At 35.2% G+C, this 23,664-nt stretch overlaps 2 protein-coding genes across 3 annotated transcripts; both read left to right on the top strand.

Annotated features, from left to right (window-relative positions):
* The first annotated feature begins 882 nt into the window (after positions 1 to 882).
* Positions 883 to 19,279, top strand: LOC132304159 (pre-mRNA-splicing factor ATP-dependent RNA helicase DEAH7-like). 2 transcript variants are annotated; one of them, XM_059801722.1, is made up of 18 exons: positions 883 to 1,168; positions 1,883 to 1,929; positions 2,045 to 2,180; positions 3,050 to 3,259; positions 4,460 to 4,530; positions 8,081 to 8,333; positions 9,267 to 9,440; positions 9,583 to 9,734; positions 9,931 to 10,028; positions 10,533 to 10,641; positions 14,599 to 14,779; positions 14,899 to 15,128; positions 15,235 to 15,411; positions 16,118 to 16,189; positions 16,278 to 16,454; positions 17,107 to 17,168; positions 17,261 to 17,413; positions 17,499 to 19,279. In XM_059801722.1, the coding sequence occupies exons 2-18, from the start codon at positions 1,924 to 1,926 to the stop codon at positions 19,096 to 19,098; spliced, it is 3,861 nt and encodes a 1,286-aa protein (XP_059657705.1). In that variant the 5' UTR covers positions 883 to 1,168; positions 1,883 to 1,923; the 3' UTR covers positions 19,099 to 19,279. The 2 variants fall into 2 exon arrangements, with proteins under 2 accessions (XP_059657705.1, XP_059657706.1); XM_059801723.1 differs by having other exon boundaries at positions 2,040 to 2,180.
* Positions 19,280 to 21,417: 2,138 nt separating this feature from the next.
* LOC132304162 (calcium-binding protein CML38-like) lies at positions 21,418 to 22,217 on the top strand. The gene has a single exon (XM_059801726.1). It carries the CDS (start codon positions 21,625 to 21,627, stop codon positions 22,057 to 22,059), a length of 435 nt encoding a protein of 144 aa, XP_059657709.1. The 5' UTR covers positions 21,418 to 21,624; the 3' UTR covers positions 22,060 to 22,217.
* The last annotated feature ends 1,447 nt before the right edge of the window (positions 22,218 to 23,664 follow it).

Below are 23,664 nucleotides of genomic sequence, written 5' to 3'. Positions count from 1 at the left end.
AAAAAAATAAAAATATATAATTTGTGGTAAAACTATCATTCTCACTTGTTTAAATTAGAAAAAGGAGGTTAGGAAACTCTTAATCTAATTCTAAAAGGGTAAAAATTAAACAGTAATGCCTTTGGTAGCGACTATAATGTTCACATAGAGCGGGAGTGGAAAAGTGAAAACGTCAAAGTCTAAAAATTTTGAGAGCAGGAGCACAGCAAGAGCGTCCCTATATTTACTTAAAAATTTATCATTTAAATTTATTATTATTATTATTTTTTTATGAATTTTTTTAACATATGAATATTGAAAATTAGTAAACATTTATTTATAATTTTCTTTGTCAATTAATTATATGAAGTAGTTATATAATTTAACTCCGTCAATTATATTACAAGTAAACAATAGTTTAACTGTTATTGTGTTGGACCTGCTTTTTAACCCGTCACACACAGAGCGTGACAGCGATTACCCTTTCAACGGATTATGTGATTTAGGAGTTAAGGTGTAAGTAGAGGCTTGGGCAAGAGGATGCCTCAATGGCCTATGCAACCCAGGTGGGTTACGCTATTATTGGGCCAGGCCTACCTTGGGTCAAGACAGATCATGGGCCTGGCTGAAACCCAAGCTGGTAAAGTCATGAACCCTCACACCAAATTTACACTTCTAGCGGCAACCGCCTATGTTTTTTTGTTTTTAACCATCCTGGAATTCTTACCGGAAAACCATTTAGGTCTCGCCCGAATAGCGCTCCGAACTTAAATTGAAGCCCGTCCTTAAGTCACATAATTTTTTTTTTCACAGGTATTATTTAAAACTAACTCTCGCTTTATTTTTTAATATTTATAATTTAATTTTATAGCTCTCACACTGTCTTTTTAAATTCCAAGTCGCCCTTACTTTACGTGAGTAAGTCCGTCCTTACCTTATTGTATTTTCTGTTTAAAAAAGAAAAAGAAAAAAACAGAACAAAAAAAAGCCCTAAATCAATCGATTTCAGATTTCAGACAGCTGATTCTCTTTGACGAGCAGCTTTGAGCCTTCTAACCGCTTCTTCGACATTCAGCGAACACACCAAGCCTTCTCACGCCACGGTTGATCGAAGATTGGTTGCTCAACTTGCTCTTCGACAGTAACGAACAGAGGTCAATTGCGAACACAACCTTCTCAAATTCAACGGGTTCGAAGTCCTCAATCCTTACTCCTCTAACCTTCTAAGTTTTCACTTCTCAGATTACTCAACAAAGTTACAAACTCAAATGGTTTTTTTTTTTGTTGTTGTGCAAATTTATTTACAGAGAAACTAATCAAGTGGCTCATAGTCTAGGGTGTATTGTTTTGAGAATTATGTTGACAAAGTTTTGAATCTGATTTGGCTGAGGAGGTTAAATAATGTGATTTGCAATAATTTATGTTTGGCGTTTTCAATTTCATATCAATTGAAATTTCAGAAGCAGTATTATATTGTTGTGTTGTGATTTGTTTCGAATCATAAACATATTAATAACTACTTGGTCCATACTCCATAGTCCATTCGTGAGTCTGTGACTACTTGGTGATGATGATTGTGAGGAATTTGTTCAATTTTGAGGATTTCTGTTTTGTGTTCTTTTCAAACAATATTGTTTAAAAAAGTATTTTGAATTTTTTTTTTTTTTACAAATTGGTAGAATCTTACTATTTACGATTCTACGATTCCGATTGTACGGAACCCAAAACGATTCTATGTAGAATCCCGATTTTAACAACCTTGGTATACACACACATGCAAATATACACACAAAAACACATATTTATATGTTGAATGCTTAACCTTTGTCTGAAGAATTTTTAGGAATCATATATTATGAGAATTCAGGAAATAGATTTGACTGACTCACTATGTTGAATGCAGGTTCCAGTATTGTAGGTTGCAGTTAACTTTCTTATATTGAAATGGAGGTCAGTTACAAATCTTTGGTTTTCTATTGCGTGTATTATATGTTTGATTTTATTCAGGTTCTTTCTTGTAGTATTCTCAGGAATAAATGTTATTAATTTTCCTTGTCAAGTTCAGAAACAAGGAGGCGGAGCAATTGACCTTGACAAGACAACAGTTACCATGGAAGCCGATGAGACTAGTGCCGGAGGGTTATTTCTACCTGGGAAAGATAGAGTAGTGTTTAGACCTCCTGACAGGAAGTCTCTTTTAGGTACGATATGCATCAAGCCATTGACATATATCTTAACATGCTACAATCTAAATCCTTAGAGCTAGTAAATTATTGTGGATGTGTTGTCTAAATTGGGAAAGTGGTTGTGGAGGCTTGCAGAAGACATGAATTTTGGTTAGTGGGAGGCAAACACGGGAAGGCAAGTGGGTGGGCTTTATTGGGAGTTAGGGAGTCTGGTCAGTGGCCTTTTGGAAAGATAGTTGTTAGGGGTGGATTAATTCTCCAAACATGTTGGGTGCATAGTATGTTCGGGTGAGTTTCTGGCTTGACTTTAGTGTCTGGGGCTGGGGGTAGTATGGAGCCCTTATTCCTAGGCCTTACTTCAAATGGCTTTGAATGACGAGTCTAGTGTTAGCAAATGTGTCTCTGACAATGGTGTAATAGGCAATTCAAGTTAATAGACCAGTGCATACATGGTAGTCTGGTAGATGACCAAAATACCCTTGATTTGTGAGACTGAATAAAATACAAATAATCATATACCAATTGCATATGAACCTAATAATAAATTTAAAATAGGACTATTCTAAAACTAAAGCTTGACTTCTCAAATTTTCAGGTGGTCTGACCCTAGAATTGAACCAATTGCTAACTTTTTTCTATTCTTTAATTTTTTTTCCTATTCTTTAAATTGTTTTTCATTAAACTTGTTATGAATTGCATCATCATCTCCTTGTTAATATACTTATCAAAAAAAAAAAAAAAATCTCCTTGCCAATATATATATATTTTGGATCTCTAACCACCAATGATAGCTGATTTCTTATATAAAACAGTCTTGTATGCATAATATTGTGATTCTCTCTCTATTATGTTACTTAATAGTTAATATATGACTACCAAAACAGGGTTAGATGTCCTTGCAAATGTGAAACGGGGTGGACCTAAGGTAGACGCAGGCTTTAAGGTTCCAAGAGTCGCCTCCGTTATGGCATCTGTCGATGAAGAGGAATCTACATCCTCAGTAATTGATGAAGAAGGAGGTGGTGCTTCCAGTAGCACACATGGCTATGCCAAGCGGCAGTATCGTGAAACATTTTCAAGCGAGACATCTTTAGGTATGCTTTTAATTTTACTTCTTGATAGTTAGTGGTTGCTACTAGTTATATTAATTTGACAAATTTTAAGTTGTATAAACATGTTGCAATGTTCTTTCTTTGCAATGCAACAACTGTAACCTGATCTTGGTCAACCCTCTCATCCCTCAAAGAAATTTTATGAAACTAATTCTTCTATTTATTGGGAGAATTACAAAGAAGTCTTACCTTAAGAAAAATATGACCATCAAGTGCTATCAATTAATAAAATTCTAGTAGGTTTGTTCATTGATATAATTGTTTTTTGTTTTCCTTGATTTTTTTTTTCCCCATTGACATGACTTGATGGTTTTATATTTTTAAAAGTAGGACTTCTTTGTAATTTTTCCAATTTCATTAGATATTTGCATTGTTGCATGCCCTTGCGGATACTACTATGACTTTTCTCGGGCCATGCCCATGCTTCAGAGAAATGAATACTGTTGTGAGATGGTGGAAATAGTGTCAATAGGAGATTAATGAGAGGAAAAAATGGAAATGGTTTGTACAATGAATATCAATAACTGAATTTACAAGGTTAAGTAACATAATTTACATGAGAAAGAGAGAGAGGGGGGGGGGCGGGGGGGGGGGGGGGGGGTGTTAGTGAAAGCATGATGAAGACCAATATTAATTCGGATTGAGATGGGAAAGGAAAAATAAATTGAACAAGACTTTATTGGGTTGAGTGACTGATCCTTGGAGGATAATGTTTTAATCCTTTGACGGTTCAGAGGTAAAAATTTGCAGCAATCCCTCTCCAGGCACTTGTGAACAAAAGGTGACATTTGTTGTGCTGTATCTAACTATTGTTTCTTTTTCCTGTTTTTGAGGACAAATCATTAAGTTCCTAAGATGTAGTATAAGTAAGGCTTTAAGTAAAGTTTTTATTATTTCATGCGAGCTAGCATTTACACACGCTTTCTTCTTCAAATTTTTTTCTTAATTCTTTTACTTCATCTTGGATAAATTGCATGCAAGTAAAGGTCTATTCCTTGATTCTAAGTCATCCCTTCACAGTAGGGATCAATATACAAACACACACATCAGGCAATAAAAATCGCAGTTCGGAAATTCACCGTGTGTCCAATTAGTTTGACCTTTCCACTATTTTGATTCTGCAACTTTGAATTCTGCTTTTTGAATTTTCCTTTAGTGAATAATATAATCCCGATGTTGCAGAAAGCCAAGTGACTGAAGAGAGTCAAGTTGCTGACACACCTGGGAGGCATCACTTACGTATACGTTCTGAGGTGAGTTTAACCTTTTCAGTTATTGTTATTGCTATAGCAAGTGAAACAGTTGTTTTTGGTTCATCACTCAAGTGAATGTATGCATTTATATATTGTTTCCGGTTTGCGAAAATGTTGAACCTTTTTTTTTTTCATTGAATAAAAATGTCGATCTTGTCTCAGTTTAGCCTTGGGTAATTTAAATTAGTTATGTTACTCTTACTGTTTTTTGAGTATCATTAGCTGTCTATCTGGTAGAGGTAATAAATATCTAATCTAAGTCTCTAACCTGTGATTTTCTGGTATTTGTAGTGAGTGATCTGAAAAAAATTAAAAAATTTGAGTTGGAAAAAGTTTGTAAAACGAGGCCATTCTTTTAGTGAAATTGCAATTAGCACACAGAAAAGCTTTATTTAGTGGATGTGCTTGTTTGATATCATATCGTAAGGAACATCTAAAGTCAAAAGTAAAGAACTGATAGTGCCAGATATTATGTAATGAGGGATGATTATAGATGTTGAAAGATAGAAAATATCAATATAATTTGGTCATTTATATGAAGAAATGAATTGAGATTGCTATAAATGTGAATTTATCTCTCTCTCTCTCTCTATATATATTTATATATAAATAAATAATTATTAAGTATTTGTATTTTAGTAAATCTAAAAAAACAGATCGGTATGTAGTGAGGATTGAGAATCAAGAGGTACAAAAAAAGTGAACATTTTCGTTATTTAGGTTCAATTATTAATAATGAAGGAGAGATATTGGAGATGACATTAATCAAAGAATTAAAAGCAGGATGGGTTAAATGGGGAATGCATCTAGTATATTGTGTGATACGCGTATCCACTATCCCATTTAGATTGAAAGGGAAGTAACATCGAACAACTATTAGACCAGAGATACTTTATGGCACAAAATGTTGGGCAACTAAGAAATAACATATGCATAAAGTGAGTGCGGTGAAAATGCGAATGTTGAGATGGATTTGCCGTAAGATAGAAATGATAGAATTAGAAATGGCCACATTTGGGAGATGGTTGGAGTAGCACAAATTGGAGAGAAAATAAGAGAATCGGTTAAGATGGTTTGGACACGTGCAAAGAAAACCTTTAAATGCACCAGTTAGAAAGAGTGTCATAGTCCACATTGAGTGAAATACTAGGGGAGAGGAAGGCCAAAGTTAAAGTGGATAAAGTTGGTAAAGAATGATATGATTTTATGTGGTTTGACTGAGGCTATGGCCTTAGATAGAGCAGAATGGAAACATAGGATTCATGTAGCCAACTCCAAGTAGTTTGGAAAAGGCTTGCTGTTGTTGTTGTTGTTGTAGTATTTTGGAAGTTAAATTTTGTTGACGGGGTGAGGAGCCTATGAAAGAACAAAAAATTTGATGACTCATTGTGATTTGTGAAGGGTTGGCTCTCCATCTACTAGCTACATGGAATATTCTAATAAATCCACATGTGAGCCAAGTAGGCATCCATAGGTCTCATTCTGGTTTGCTATGAATGCCTCAGGCTGCGTGGATGGCATTGTGGCAAAGCACCAAAACTTTCATGGGCAGAAGACGCTTGTGCCCGAGCTTGATTGCAAAAATATGAATTTGACATGTGTAATTACTTAGGTATTGATTTAATGGTAAAGGATGATAATCATTTCTTCCTTGTATCTGCGAGCAGAATTTGGTTTATCACAGGGAATTGCCTTTTCTATCAATTCCTACAAATTGTATCAAAAACTATTCTTGGATGAGGTACTGGAGAACATAGCCAAAGGAATGGCTAAGACAGCTGCTGATGCATTGGGTCACTTTGTTCCCAACACTAATTATATCTTCCCCACTTTTGCTCATCATATGAAGAAAAGATCATAAATACTTATTGTTGAAGGATTTATATATTTATGTTACACCCTCTCTAACAGCTTAAGCTTTTGGAGTAGATGGTAGGTATCAGAGCCAAAGGTCTCAAGTTCAAACCTCACCGTCACCCTAATTAAAAATTGAAACACACTCGTTGGACCAAAAAAGGCCACACGTGTGGGGGCGTGTTGAAGGATTTATATGTTTAAGTTACACCCTTTCTAACAGCTTAAGCTTTTGGAGTAGATGGTTATTTACACTTATAATAGCCATCTTCATTGATTTGATATGTTAAATGGAATCAGGTATGTGTCTTGGGGGCATGTATATGGAAAAATTTGTTGGATGTATCAGATCCTCCAAAAGGACACAAGGACATCGCTAAATAGGGCTGTATTGAAGCAAAAGTTAGTGAACTTAAATTGTTGGATACATGCGTTTTTTAGTGCATCTCCAACCAATTGTGTGGGACGCATATCTTATACCCACGTTCAGGTGTCTTGTGTCTGTTATGGGTTTTTCATGTATTGTTTAAAAGCCCATGTAACATAGATACTTGTAAGGATTAGTAATATTTTGTGCAACACCTTCTCCTGGACGCCAGATCCCCTCCCAATTCTTGAGGATCTTTTTTTCTGTTAACTAGCTCCTTGATAGAAAACCTTTGCCAACATGCCACTATGCCAGCATGCTCTTGATAACACCTGCATCCTTAGAAAAATTATCAGTCCTTAAGAAAATAAAGAAACCAAAAAGCAACTGAGGCAACTGGATGTGCATTTAAGCATCTCATATTTTATGCTGCTACTAAAGCTTAATAATCCCTTTCTCTTAGTCATGTAAACCTTCATAACACTTGGTCTGCTGAATACTATTTCCTCAAAAATATATTGAAGAAATCATGATCTGTAGGAATGACATATATAATTAAGAAAGGGTGTATTATATAGTTATAAAGCCTTTTTTATTTTTTTATCTGAATTTTTAAATCTTCAAAAAGAAAGAAAATATAAAATATGAACTCTGTTGGGAATTGGAAAAGTGAAACTCAGTTGTTATGTGTGACAGTGTGGTTTTTGAGTCTGAACATAGCCACTCCATGTCAAGGATGTTGGCGGTGGAGGTTAGGTATGTACTGATTCCACCAAATCAGACTTTTTCATAGTACTTGAACGGGTATAGGTATTGAAGTATTCAGACAAATTAGAAATCTATCAAGTGCTAGACTTACTAACTTTGGAACTTTAATTAAAACAACCTTAATCTGGTTGATTGGTTGTTCAATCTATAATTGATTTGAATTTATGGGGCTTTCTATGGGTTTTGATGCTGTCAGAAGTAAATTGCCTGCATCTCGATGGTTTGTCTGAAATTAAGAAAATGTTTCTTTCTTCATATCTTTTTCCAAGGGTTGGTTTTTTTTTTTTTTGATTGAAAGGTCACTGAATTGAACCAATCTGATCATTTTTCATTTGAGTTTACTGACTCGAAAATATGAGCGACTTGGGGATGGAAAGGGATCGTCTTAGGGTAAATCTAGTTAGTTAGTCATTGATGCTTCAGCTGTTGTGCTGGTTTTCCACAATTCCACCAGATTTGTTGTCTTGAGAACATGACGCTTTAGTAGTGTGAATGTATCTGATTAGTTGCTACCGTTATAAATAGTCAATAATACAGTACTTTTTTGCTCCTCAATTAAAGATTGCTGCCACATCTACTGGAAGCTCCCGGTATGCTCGGTCTAGGAGTCCTATGTATGACATGGATGATCATGGTAGGGTGAGAAGCGATTCCAGGGGTGACTCAAGAAGTGAAAGCAGGGAGTCAAGGAAGAGACGTAGTGACAGCAAAGAACAGAACCATGGAAGAGTATCACGTGGTCGATATGAAAAAGAGTATAATGGAGAATATGGAAGAAGACAAAGTAGATATGAAGGTTCCAGGAGGACACCTGGTATGTGTTTCTTTTTGTCTTTTTTGACATATTTGATCTTGTTTTCTATTTGATCTTCTTTTCCAAGATGTTTTTTCTTAAAGATAAATGGCATGGATGACGTGGTGGAAATAGGCTCAGAAATTGTTGTTAGAAATTTTTATAAGAAAAACTCTTTAAAGTGCTTCTGGTCTAGAGGATTGTTTTGGCTGTTTTAATCTGATTGAGTTAAAATGCATTAGCAAAGAAACAACTAAAACATGATGAGGCACAGTTTGGTTATATTTTGAAAGGTGCGCTTGGAGTCGAGATAATTTTTTTTCTTTCTTTCATTTTTAATGGAATTGAGAACCTTTTTCTCTCCCCCCTCGTTCTTTTCCCTTTTATTTATTTATTTATTTTGGGGGTGGGGGTTGGGGGGATGTGAGATGGTGATGTGTTGTAAGCATACAACATTCTTTGTACCAAATTATTCTAATCTTAACTAATTTTAGTAATCATTTGTTGTAATTATAAAAAGCAGCACGAATGGTCTGAACAAACATGACCTTAAGAAATGCTTTAAATTAATTTTCCCATATTACCAACGAGCTAGTGGCCTAGCGGTACCAGACCCCTTCTTCCCAAAGGGAGGTCAGGGGTTCAAGTTTCAGTGGAGGCATGTGTGTGTGACCAACTAAGAAAAAAAAAAAAAAAAAAAAAAAAAAAAAAATTCCCATATTCCCCCCTTCCCTCCCTTTGCAAAATTCAGAATCAAGAATAACTGGTTCTCAGATCATTTTCTATTGATTTTAGAGCTCACGATTTCTGAAACTTTCTAATATACCCAAACAAGCCCCTTATTTTCACATTTTGTTCACTTAAATCATTGAACTTGTACTTGAAAGAATATGTTTTCATTCATTGTCCATAATTTTTATTTATTGCACATACTAAAATATGCAAAACTTGCAGGCAGATCTGACTGGGATGATGGGAGATGGGAATGGGAAGATACACCATGTCGGGATAGTCACTCTAATGCCAGCAGGCGCCATCAACCTTCACCATCTCCAATGTTTCTTGGTGCCTCTCCTGACGCACGATTGGTATCTCCATGGTTGGGTGGCCATACACCAAATTCTGATGGTATGTCAATGAATATGTGATATTTTTTCAAGTTTCATGTTTTTAAAATTGACTGGTTACTGTTTGTTCCTTTGTTTTTTTTTTTTTTTTTGCCTTTTAAATGCTAATTTGTGGACATAATATTCTACACACTGTATATCAGCTCCTGCTGCTTCTCCCTGGGATAGCATCTCTCCTTCTCCAGTTCCGATACGGGCTTCTGGGTCCTCAGTTCTATCTTCAAGTTCTCGATATGGAGGAAGATCTCGTTCTCACAACCTTCATTTTTCTGCAGAAAGTTCGCAACCGTTGGAGGTACTTTATTTCTCACTTCGTTCAAATTATGTTTTCCTTAAAATTTTATGAAAAAAAGAAGGTACACATCTTTTTTAGATTTAGGGCCAAGGTTGAATGTGGACTATCATGCTTGTGTTTATGTATCTCTATTTTATTTATTAGCTATCGACCAAGTCAATGTCTTTATTTTCCCTTTTTCTTTTTTCATATATAGGATGGAGATGCTGATAAGAGCTATTCATCTAAAGATGACAATCAAGAGATCACTGAAAGTATGCGCTTAGAGATGGAATACAATTCCGATCGTGCGTGGTAATTTTTTAAAAAAATTGTCATCCAATATTGTTAATATATATATCCAATTTGTTAATATCAGTGCAAATTGTTCTTAGTTGACAGGCAATAACTAATAAAAAAATAATGACAGGCTATAACTGTTTGCAATTTACATGATGTCAATTATTTATGATGTACCTATTCAAGGGATGACTATGTTTAAAATTTTTCGTAGATAGAAAAGCCTAGATAGTATTAATTCCATAAGACATTTTAATTACATTGATTGTGCTCAATATGCAGTTTTTGCTCCTCTGTTTTTGGGTAATTTTTCCAAACTCCTTTTTGAGTTTGGTAAATGTTAACCGACATCAATTTTTGAACTCATCTCTCCATACTCTTTTGATTATCAGCTCCCGAGGCATTGTTGTGTTGGGGATCAGTATCCCCATACTGGTGTATAATTGCATGAGAAAATTTCTGTCACAGAATTAGGTGCTTTTTCATTATTCTTTAACCAATATGACTGTCATTGTATAGGTATGATAGAGAAGAAGGCAATACAATGTTTGATGCGGATAGCTCATCATTTTATCTTGGTGACGGGGCTCCCTTCCAAAAGAAAGAGGCAGAATTGGCCAAAAGACTGGTATGTGTAGAAATGTTTATAATATTGTTTTACTGTGGCAACATTTTTACCCCATAAGCACTATATGTAACTATTTATTTTGAGGATAATCCTGGTGGGTGCACATGTTCTGTTAATACTTGAGTATTGTGTTTTCTGTTTTGTTAAATTGTCACCATTGATTCAAACTACACATTTTTCATTTATTGATTTGGGTATTAAGGCTGTTTATTAGAGCATCCATGAGTTTTGTTAATGTGTCTATTTTAGCAGAGAAATTCTTGCTGTTCCGGTCCTGTTAAGTAATACTTGTACTAATGATGTTTTAATAAAAGTAACTGATGATCTTGAATCTCTATGAACTTCCATGACCGATCATATGGGGAGGCCAAAGTTTGTAAAGGAAATGAAGTTCAGAAAATTCATTCCTTAATCAAAACAATTTTGTTTTGTGGATGATTGAGACTTTAAATGATTACAAACTGTTCCTGGGAATTTATGGTCATGAACAAATTGACTATTTGACCACCCATAATGTGCAGTGTCTACTTGTGCTTTGTCCTTGTAACCTACATTGCTGTTTGACCTGGAGAAGTAAACTTGGAAGTTTGGCAGCGCGTCCTAGTATCGAAGTCCTTTCAAAAGGCAATTTTTATAAGAAATTCCATCTAAAGGGAATTTAATAGGGAAAAGATGTTTTTAGAGTAATTGTCACCTGACAATATTACCCATTAATATTATATGGCTCACTACAAAAGAAACGCAGTTTCAATACAACCAATTTCTTTTTATGTTCTTTGTACCTAACCTGACCCTACTATATGAAAATGTCACTAAAACTCACTTATAACCATGAAAAATGAAATAAGCTTGTAAACACAAATGACGCTAATAACACTGGACTTATGATCTCCTATGTAAAATTCTTATCCTTTTAACTTGTATCTTTACATACATAGTGACAAAAGAGGGGTAACACTACTAGCAGATGGCGGCACAATGGGTTACCCAAACATAAAATGGGCATTACCTAGTTCTAGTCCCGCCATGGCAGGGTTACGGGGAGGGAGGTCTTGAGACAGCTATACATAAATGGGTTATGTATGTATGTATACGCGTGTGTTCATGTATCAAAAATATTAATCGAGAAAAAGTAAATTGCAGCTACCTACCCTATTAGTCCAGACACCAAATAAGAACAACAAATGGACATTTTTTGCTCTCATTGTATGTTCGGATCTCTGTTTATAGCATGAGGTCCTTTACATGTAGACCAGAAAATTGAAAATCCTCATGATTGTTGATGATTTTAACCAATAGCGAGGATAAAACTTTTACGAATATCTATTGAAAATGTTATTTATGATGCTGACTAAGATAATCAAAGCTCTAGCAGATAACAGTATGGGAATCGCGAGCAGCATGGTAAACAGCGACATCCCTGCAACTGTGTAATCCGAACTTCACCAAGAACTGTATGAACTTCAACAAGTTTATACTTTGAGCCACAGGAGGAGGAGAAGGGTTGGTAGTGGCTGGAGATAGTGTTCAAAGTGGTGGTCTTTGTCTCGGTAGATGTGAGATTTCACAATTGCTTATAGAAAGAGAACATTGGAAGAAAGTGCAGAGAAATATAAGACTTGCAAGTAAAGAAATAAGGTTAATATGGCAAATGTACAAAAATACACAGGAAAATTTGCAACTTTTGCATTTTTTACTTAAATGAGTCTTGCTCCACCTGAAGCCGTTCAAGCAAATTTTAGCAGCTTTTACTGACCGAATTTATACTTTGATCCATAGGAGGAGGAGGAGAGTTGGTAGAGGCTGGAGATTGTGTTCAAACCGGTGGAGTCTGTTGCAGCAGAGCTAACGTTCCACCGCTCCTTACAAGGAGAGAACGTCAATGAGAGTGTATAGAGAAATATAAAACCTGTAGATAAGAAATAAGGTTAATATGGGAAAAGAAAAAAAAATGCACGGACAAAATTGTAACTTGTCTTTATTTCGTAAATGAGTCTTGCTCCACCCAAAGTTGTTCAAGAAGCAAGTTGCAATAGCTTTTACTGAACGGATTTTTGAACCATTGGATTTTTCTAGATGTTTTTTTTTTTTTTTTTTCAAACCAAACACTTGCTATTATTGGGGAAGGACTTATTGAGCTTAGAGCCCATCTTGAGCTCTCACGAAGTCCCCCCAAACGCTAGCCTAGTTACTAGGTAAAATATTCAAGGATTAAATAATTACTTGCAACCATAGCAAAGAGGAATAATTGTTTTTCTTTAATTTTTTTTTTCTCCAGGGTGGGGGATGTTGTAATTTCAGTCTGCCCAATGTCGAACTCCTTAAAATTGTAATGTTCCCCATGTGCATTAAAGTATGCTCGGCGTGTCATTACCCAGTATTCCTATTAGAGGGTCTTATAAGAGGTGGCCTAAACATAAACGTAACCTTTGGCATTATTTGCGCAAAATGGCTGCTTTAAGATTTGCATCCTCATTCTCATGCTTGGCTGTACAAACATTTCACTAGTGCACCAAGCTATAGGCCTAACTAATGGAACCTTTTATAATATATAATGGTAGATAGCTATTGTTAAATTTTTATATTCGCTAGAAGTATGTAATGATCCTTATCCCCCTAAAAGATATATCTTATATAGGAATTACATTTACACTGCATCCAACAATTTTATACCTCTTCAAACTTAAAACTTTTTACAATCTAAGGATTAAATGCATTTTTAAAATATTTACTTCTCATAATAACAGAAGTTAAAATATGATGCCGATATTTTGGGTGATTAATGGCATACATTCTATTTTTTTTGGGAAATATAAAACTAGATAAATTCGGTTGTTCTCTTTCTAAAAGTAACTCTGACCCTAATACATAAAAACTAGGATAACTCAATTCTTTTTTTTGGTTAAGCAAAATTAATTCAATATTTTTCTTTTTGATATTAGAAAGTAAAATCAGAAAACAAAATTAAGGATATGACACCTTCATCTTATCCTCAAAAGAAAATTAATTCAGTTTTGTAATATAATTTTTTTTTATAAAAAGAAGAAGAAGCCAGTTTTGAGGTTAGCTACTTTGTTCAGGAAGGGGAAAAGGACACAGTACTGCATCCCAAGCCCCGCCCTTGTGGGATGGAAGTGTTTCTTCCTAGTTCTACCATTGCCATGGGGCTTAATTGAAATTTTCTACTTTCTGCTAAAATATTAGAGAGTTTTTATATAAGCATTAATTGAGTTGAAAATACAAACGGTCTTTCTTTTCAAATCAGAATTTAGAATAGTTACTCTTAGCTAATTTTGAAGGTACAAGTGGCAAATAGTGGTAGATATTGAGCATGTATTATTACCTTGTAGTAAACTAATTTTCCATCCGTTCACCAGATTTTATTATGTTTATGCAGCAGGTGCTTATCACGTTTTCAATGTGGAACAGAATATAGACTCGCATCTTGAAATTCATTAACAAAGAAATATTTTTTGGAGTGTGTAAAGCTTTCTCAATCCTTGTAGTTAATTTAGCAAATAGGCTAAGGAAGCCAGTATGGCCTGTAGGGGATTCACTATTTTGTTACACCGCATTTATGATTTATGTTTTATTGAGTGTTGAACTAGTAGCGTTGTATTTGGTTTTGATAAGTCAAAACAGTTATGTCATAGCCTCAAACCTGTATAACTCTTAAATTTTGGAAAATAAAGTAGATGTGCTCTATGGACCACTGAATTTTTATCTCATCTAAATGTGAGCAGAATAAAAATGTGAGCAGTTATTCAAAATATCACATGCAATAAAAATGCATAGATTTGTACATTTGATTGCCTGTTTTGTTTTATAAGTACATTGATCTTTATGAGTATCTTTGTATGTTTTGGATTAATATTGTATTATTGTGATTTTTAGATAAAATTACACCGACATTTTTACATGGCAACTCTTCAACTAATTGTGGTTTCTGAACTACAGGTCCGAAGGGATGGAACCAAGATGACACTTGCTCAGAGCAAAAAGTTGTCACAGCTCACAGCTGATAATGCTCAGTGGGAGAATCGGCAACTTATGAGATCTGGAGCTGTTCGAGGTACCGAGGAGGTGCAGACTGAATTTGATGACGAGGAAGAACGGAAAGTAATGCTTCTTGTTCACGGTTAGTATACTAATGAGAATCTTTCAAACAATTGACAGAAAATGATGCGATCTATCCCCCCTGCAAAGATTTTTGCGATTTTCTTTACCTAACGTTTCCACTATGTTTTCTTTCCATAGATTTAAAACCTCCTTTTCTTGATGGGAGGGTTGTTTTCACAACGCAAGCGGAGCCAATAATGCCATTAAAAGATCCCACATCCGATATGGCTATAATATCACGCAAAGGATCTGCCCTGGTTCGGGAAATTCATGAAAAACAAAGTCAGAACAAATCTCGTCAACGTTTTTGGGAGCTTGCTGGCTCAAAACTTGGTGATATCCTTGGGGTTGAGAAGACAGCAGAACAGGTACAATACCTTCAACATTTTATAGAATTTATATACTTATTTACTTGGTCTATATTTAATTACAAATGTGTGGATCTGAAGCTTTTCTTGTAAATATTGGTTTTAGATTGATGCAGACACTGCTGTAGTGGGTGAAGATGGCGAAGTTGATTTCAAGGAAGATGCTAAGTTTGCACAGCACATGAAGAAGGGGGAAGCAGTGAGTGATTTTGCAAAGTCAAAGACATTAGCACAGCAACGGCAGTATTTGCCCATATATTCCGTACGGGATGAGTTGTTGCAGGTCTGACACTTGTTCGTTTGTGTGCTTTCCTTCTTTTTTATATGAAAGCCTACCAATTTGCTTGTTTATAACTTTGCTCGAGTAATTCCATCTAGGACTTCCTCTTTGTAATATTGAGGAATTTGTGGATCATATTCAGTTTTTCTAGTCTCATTGTTTGAATACTAAAAAAATTGGTTAGCCTTCACAAGACTGATTGTCAAGTTCTGGTTATCTAATTCTATCGATTGCTTAGTAATATATATATTTTTTACTTCTTTTATTATGGGAGGTTTTGGGGAAGGGGGTGTTTTAATTTTGAAGATTGGATTGTTGGTATCAAATGGTTTGTCTGGTCAGTTCTTTGATCTTGTGGGTGGGAGGCCAAAGACTAGGAGTCTTAAACTAAACCACAAGATGTAGACTATTGAATCATAAATTTTACTGTCTTTGCTTTGCAGCTGTTTCTGTAGTCTAAAGTCTTTTTTTCTTTTGTCCAAAGCAATATGATTGTGATCCTTGATTATATTCATAGCTTTATATTGTCCTCCTTCAGTCCTTAGTCCTTAGTCCTTAGTCCTTACTCGATGTGTTGGTTTAAGAAGTGATGACATCACTGACTGTTCCTTGACTTTTCCTTTTTTGTTCATTGGCTATGCTATTTGGACAGTTCAAACCTTGTCTTTGCTGTTATATTCTAATTCAATTCCAACTTTCCATGGAATAGGTAGTTCGTGAAAATCAGGTGGTGGTGGTAGTTGGAGAAACTGGCTCTGGAAAGACAACACAATTAACTCAGGTTTGCTATACTTGTAATATTTATGGCCAAGTAATGAGGTAGTAAGTATGATATGATCTTTAGTCTCATTTTTTGAAATTGTTGGCAGTATTTACATGAAGATGGCTACACGATAAATGGTATTGTGGGCTGCACCCAACCAAGACGTGTGGCAGCTATGAGTGTTGCCAAAAGAGTTAGTGAAGAGATGGAAACTGAGCTCGGTGATAAAGTTGGTTATGCCATTCGTTTTGAGGATGTGACTGGACCGAAAACCGTAATCAAGGTAACTATTAACTAGTGGTTTTGTTGGTTGAAACCACCTTATTGTTTTCATACTTAATTAGCCATGGATTAGCTTGTTCGGCATTTCTAATAAGTTGTTTTCTGGTATATGTTGTTTGTTGACGGTGTCATTGTAATTTATGAAACTAGAGAAGGTTAAATTAAGTTGGGGATACGTAAAAATAGTTTTATTCTAGAACTTTATATTAAGACAGACTATGACCAAAATATATGGAGTCTAACTTTGAAAAATTAAAAGTGGAAGTGAAGGTAGTGAAACTTGATAGTCAAATAAGAGTGGCTTTTCAGATTTCTTGTACCTGTCGTCTACGGGTATTGAGAGTTTATGAAGGATGTTGCCGTAGAATTAGAGTAAGATGGATGAAATGGAAAATCAATTTGGAGCTTTGTTGCCATAGAATTAGAGATTTTCTTGGACTGATACCAAACTATTTGTCCTGGTCCTGTTTTTTGTAAAGTATTTCCTTTTCGTAATTCCAATAGTGAGAAATTTTTTGTTCAGATAACTAGGAAAAGAAAAAAAATTTGTTTGTTCAGATGCTATTTGACTAATATATGAGACTTCATTTTGTTTATTACTTTTTCCGATACGGACATTTGTTACAATGAGTATTTGCAATTTTATTTTACAGTACATGACTGATGGTGTACTATTGCGTGAAACACTGAAAGATTCTGATCTTGACAAGTATCGGTATGACATTTTCATTTTAGTTTTTAAAATTGGAATATTAAGGTTATATATATATGTTCTGCCTAAACAGGCATTGTTTACCAATGATGCAGTGTCATTGTGATGGATGAAGCACATGAGAGATCACTAAACACCGATGTGCTTTTTGGGATACTCAAGAAAGTTGTTGCTACGCGTCGTGATTTTAAGCTTATTGTGACTTCTGCAACTCTAAATGCTCAGAAATTCTCAGACTTTTTTGGAAGGTAAACATTATTATTTGAAATTTTGAACTATGCTATTATCCACTGCATCCATGCACTTAACGAGTAAATATTGATTTTGTTGCAGTGTACCAATTTTTCCCATCCCTGGAAGAACATTCCCGGTGCAGATCTTGTATAGTAAAACACCATGTGAAGATTATGTTGAAGGTGCAGTGAAGCAGGCCATGACTATCCACATTACAAGTGCTCCAGGTGACATACTCATCTTCATGACCGGCCAAGATGAGATTGAGGCAACCTGTTATGCCCTTTCAGAGCGCATGGAGCAGCTCGTATCCTCCACAAAGCAAGCAGTCTCTAAACTTTTGATTCTTCCCATATACTCCCAGCTGCCAGCTGATTTGCAGGCAAAAATATTCCAGAAAGCTGAAGAAGGGGCCCGCAAGTGCATTGTGGCTACCAACATTGCTGAGACATCCTTGACCGTTGATGGAATATACTATGTCATTGACACTGGTTATGGTAAAATGAAGGTGTACAACTCAAAAATGGGAATGGATGCTCTCCAGGTTTTCCCCATTAGCCGTGCTGCTGCTGACCAGCGTGCTGGACGTGCTGGTAGAACTGGACCCGGCACTTGTTATAGACTTTATACTGAGAGTGCATACGCGAATGAAATGTTGCAAAGTCCAGTGCCAGAAATCCAGAGGACAAATCTGGGCAATGTGGTTTTGTTGCTGAAGTCTCTCAAAATTGAGAACTTGTTAGATTTCGACTTCATGGACCCTCCTCCACAGGATAACATCATTAATTCCATGTACCAATTGTGGGTCTTGGGTGCTCTTAACAATGTGGGAAACCTAACTGATGTTGGTTGGAAAATGGTGGAGTTCCCATTGGATCCACCACTTGCTAAGATGCTCTTGGCGGGAGAGCAACTAGGATGCATAGATGAGGTTTTGACAATTGTATCAATGCTTTCAGTGCCATCAGTGTTCTTTAGGCCTAAGGACAGGGCGGAGGAGAGTGATGCTGCCAGGGAAAAATTCTTTGTTCCAGAATCTGACCACCTCACGCTATTAAATGTTTACCAGCAATGGAAATCTAATCAATACCGGGGTGATTGGTGCAATGATCATTTTTTGCATGTAAAAGGGTTACGGAAAGCAAGAGAGGTGAGATCCCAGCTACTCGATATTCTGAAAACACTGAAAATCCCACTCACATCCTGTGGTCCTGATTGGGATATTGTGAGGCAGGCTATTTGTTCTGCATACTTTCACAATTCAGCAAGGCTTAAAGGTATTGGGGAGTATGCTAATTGCCGGAATGGGATGCCATGCCACTTGCACCCAAGCAGTGCTCTGTATGGTTTAGGTTACACCCCAGATTATGTGATTTATCATGAGTTGATCTTGACGACAAAGGAGTACATGCAGTGCGCAACATCTGTAGAGCCCCAGTGGTTGGCGGAGCTGGGTCCCATGTACTTTGCAGTGAAGGACTCAGATACATCAATGTTGGAGCACAAAAAGAAGCAGAAGCAAGAGAAAACGGCCATGGAAGAGGAGATGGAAAATTTGAGGAAGGTCCAAGCAGAGCTAGAGAAAGAGGACAAGGAGAAGGAGAAGGATAAGAGGGCTAAGCAGCAGCAACTAGTCTCAATGCCCGGCTTGCGTCAAGGTTCTACCACTTACCTCAGACCTAAAAGGTTTGGCTTGTAATTGTAATCTATGTTATGTTGTATCAAACAGATTAGCAAGATATTTTCTTTAGTAAATAACAATTTTTTGTTGATACCTTTACTTCAGAAAGAATCTGTCTATTTTGACAAGAGTGTACAGAATACAGGTTAAAAGATGAGATAATATACAGTATGACATTTTAGATCTTGTATTTTGTGTCTGTTGGGGGTATTCTAGTTGTTAAAAAATCCATTTTCCTGTTAGAACCTAGTTAACCAGAGAGTTCTCTGTGGGTGAAACCATTCCATGAGAATATACTTACTAAAAGCCAATATGCAGGTTTCTTCTGACTAATCTGATTTGTGAATTTTTGTGTGTATATGGTTACCGGAAAAATTCTCTACGTTAATTAATCTTTAGATGGAAGTGTTAAAGTGAAACTTTATAACACGTATTACTAAAGCCAATGCAGGTTTCTTCTGACTATTTCTTTGTTTCTGTCGCAATGGTGAAGAACAAAGTTTTGCTTGAGGAGGTCAGGGGTCCTATAGCCTCCTCTTTTAGGGTTTGAGTTAGACCATCTTTAAGAAATGCCCTCCTCTTGCCGGGGTGTATGTTGCAGGAACTTTCTATGAAGTTAAGGGCCATATTCAAGAAATGCCCTCTTTTTGGGTGCAAGTTAAGGACCTGTCTTCATGAAATGCCCCTCTTTTTGGGGTGTATATCGCAGGAACTTGCAATGAAATTAAGGACAATCTTCAAGAAATGTCCTCCTCTTTTTGGGGTGAATATTGATGGAACTTGCAATGAAGTTTTAAGGCCAATCCATATGCTCTGATTTTCATTGAAAGTTCTGTAACATTGTGGAAAGTGATATTTGGCATTCAAAAGAGACGATAAAGTTGAGTCAAAGAAGTAGACGAGAGAGAAAAAGGATAAGATGGAATGAAAAAGTGCTCTCTACTTCGAACATGTGAAAAGTAGTTTTGGGTGCTTGAACATGGCGTCTACTTTGAAATTATTTAGTCAAGTTCCCAGCGTTACATAATTACGTGGAAACTTTATCATATAGTTATGAAATATTTAAGCTAAAAGTTTATGTAAAAAAGTGTCCTCACTTACCATTAGGTAGTTTCGTCCGGGTCCCAAGTGTAGGACCATTTTAAGGAAATATGAAAAGATGTAGATTTAAAAATAAAAAATAAATAAATAAATAAATAAAAATGAAAATTCCAACCAATTTCATCTGAGAGAAGATGTAGCAAATTAGGTCTCATGAATTTTCGTATGATTTTCAAGTTCGACAACGTAATTTTTTATTTCGAATCTCTCTTCTCCTCTTTTGAGATGGAGATATAATATCATTGAACTAAATGTCCTTTGAGAAAAATAAATGATATATATACACATTAGACTATTCTTTTGAATCGGAGCTACAATTTAAAAGTCAAATATTAATAATGATTCACAAGCCTCCAATGAATGCTTAAATTAAGACTAGAAGTTGAGATTTCAATATAGTAACCATAAGACATTGCCATCTGAATTCAATTTAAACTTGATGAACCTCGATATAAGGAGTCTCTTTTCATTGGCAAAATTGAGTATATATATATGTGTGTGTGTGTGTGTGTGTGTTAATGTTAGATGCGTGCACAATATATTTTTCATGTTTTTGTTGATCAACCGCTCATCAAGTTATGTAATAGTGTCGAAAGTGTTATTACCGAGTTTCAAGTGCAAATATTAAAGTTTGAGTTTGCAATTTTTATTTCTTTTAAAAGCAGAATTGTCCATTTTAATAATAATAATAAATAAATAAAACAGATTCTCACTTAAGCAATGTTTGAAAGTACTGAACGATTAATTAAAATTTTAAACCAAAAGTTTTCAAATTTTAATTATAAAAACATTATTTTTCTCGTAAACTCTTAATCAAATCTTGTACAATTCTTATATAATCTCGTACTATTCTTTTATTGAAACTTAAATTCATACACCCTTTTCAAAGGTGAAAAAGGTAGCACTTTAACTATGACAATTATGTTAATTCTCACAATTTTTTGGAATATACGTGGGGATAGATAACACCAACAACAGCATATTAAAAGTTAAAACAGTCAAAAATATAATAAAAATAAAATAAAACAAATATTTTATTACCTGGGCCAAAACTATGTTTCCAATTCTTAGAATCTAGACAAAAACCCAAAACCAGGCCCATGACTTGTGGCTTCCTAGCAACTTGCAAAAGTCCACATTTTCAACTGTCATCGACCTAGCAATTTCTCATCTATTTCTTCCTTTCAGTGTATTTATAGTCTGCCCACGAAAAAAAACACAAAACCGTGGCTAAGACGAACTTTACAATGCAAACCCGCCGAAACGCGTCCTAATTACACATATATATCACACACACATGCACACAATCCTCGTACAAACTAACTACTGAGCCAACCAAGCAGACACCAATATATTGTGTCTCAATTTTCACTAAAACCTACTTCTTTTTTTCTTGCATTTTTTTTTTTTGTAAGTAAATTCGTTCAATTATTATTTTTTACCATGAACAAAAGCATTAGTGAATATGAGCGTATGTTCAATTATTTTGATGAAAATGGTGATGGAAAATTGTCACCTTTGGAGCTGCAACGTCGCGTCGGGGTGATAGACGAAGGGTTGCAGGTGGAGGAGTTGCAGCTGGTGGTTGAATCTCTGGACTCGGACGGAGATGGGTTGCTGGGGTTGGATGAGTTTGTTGGTTTGATGGAGAGCAGTACTGAGGATGAAGAAGAGAAAGTGAAGGACTTGAGGGAGGCTTTTGGAATGTATGAAATGGACGATTGTGATTGCATCACACCTAAGAGCCTAAAGAGGATGCTTAGTAGATTGGGTGAGTCAAGGACGGTTGATGAATGTGTCACCATGATTAATCATTTTGATCTTAATGGTGATGGTGTGCTTAGCTTTGATGAGTTCAAGGTTATGATGCTAACATGAGTTTTGTATGTATTTGTGTGTGTGTGTTAATTTGTTAGAATCGATGTGTGCGGCTTTCTTAGCTGGTTTATAGATCGATGAATGTAATGTGGTTGTATTTGAAATACAACACATATTGGTTTGTAATCCATGTAAGTCTCTGAAATTCAATAATACTAATTGGGTTAATTAATCTGTTTTGTATAGTGAAATATATAATAAATGAGATTCCCTCTACTCATGTATTTTAGGATAAATTTTATATGTTTTTACGGACATTGTGGCGTTGACAGGGATTCAGAAGATAAGTGATCGACGTCTCGCTTTCGAACCACATTCCGAACTTGAATACTGCGTGTGTCAAGACAAATAAATTTTTATATGATCTAAAATTATATGACCCGGTTAATTATAACACCATATGCAAATATATTTGTCAATTTTATTTTTATTTTACATACTTGTCGTGTTGTGAATTGGCCTAAAGCATGTAATGTTGAACCAGAAGGAAGAAAAGTAAAAAATTAGTGAAAGGTTTTATTTCCAAACTTCATTTATGTTTTGTTGAAGATAGGGTAAATTACTTGTACAAAGAAATTTTGAAGTAGGGGTGAACAAAGTATCGATAAAATTGTTAGAAATTGGTTTCGGTTCCTACCGGTTTCGGTTTCGATTTCAATTGTTAAAAACCAATAAGAACGGTTTTGATTTTGGTTCCAAACTTCAGAACCGGAACCGGTGTATAATAATTACATACATTATAAAATTACTAATATATATGCCTGTTGATGCCTACAAAGATATATATATAATAAATGTATTTTTTCATGTACAATATTATATGTCAAAGTTCCTACCGGTTTCGGTTTCGATTTCAATTGTTAAAAACCAATAAGAACGGTTTTGATTTTGGTTCCAAACTTCAGAACCGGAACCGGTGTATAATAATTACATACATTATAAAATTACTAATATATATGCCTATTGATGCCTACAAAGATATATATATATATATATATATATATATATATATATATATATATACAATATTATATATCAAAATGCACTAAGAATGAATTTAGAGTTATTAAATTATTATTTTAAAGGAAAAAAAATCAAAATTGAACCGAAATCGTAAAACTGATTCCAATTTCTAAAAATCATTAACAATGATTCTAATTCCAATTATGCCATAACCATAGGAATCGGAATCGTGTGCACCTAATTTGAACTGTAATTGGGTTATCAACTATATTGTGCCAAGAGGAATTAATATTTGATATGGATAAGGGGATTGATGCAGACATGTCTACGCCATGGTCAACTATAATTATAATGGGACCAACGGAGGAGCTGGATATGGCTCAGGCAGCCAGGGGGGCCAGGGGGCCCTGAAGTATTTAAAGGTGTCCAAAAATGGCTCCCCCGAAATTTTCAATCTTGAGTCTTATTAATCGTTTACACCCCTATAGCTTTAGTTTCTCAAATTCATTTACAAATATACCGTATATAGTTAACCTTAATTAATTAAATAATTAAAGTTACTCCACGATTTAATTCGATACCATTTTTTGCGTAATTAAAATTGAAATCATTTCTAACGATTTCTAAAAATTAGAATCGAAA

The sequence above is a fragment of the Cornus florida genome, unplaced genomic scaffold (assembly GCF_030987335.1).
Source record: "Cornus florida cultivar Cherokee Brave unplaced genomic scaffold, ASM3098733v1 CherokeeBrave_3.0.0_Hap2_Chr04, whole genome shotgun sequence".
Taxonomy (NCBI): domain Eukaryota; kingdom Viridiplantae; phylum Streptophyta; class Magnoliopsida; order Cornales; family Cornaceae; genus Cornus; species Cornus florida.
This window is presented reverse-complemented; position numbering and strand designations above follow the sequence as displayed.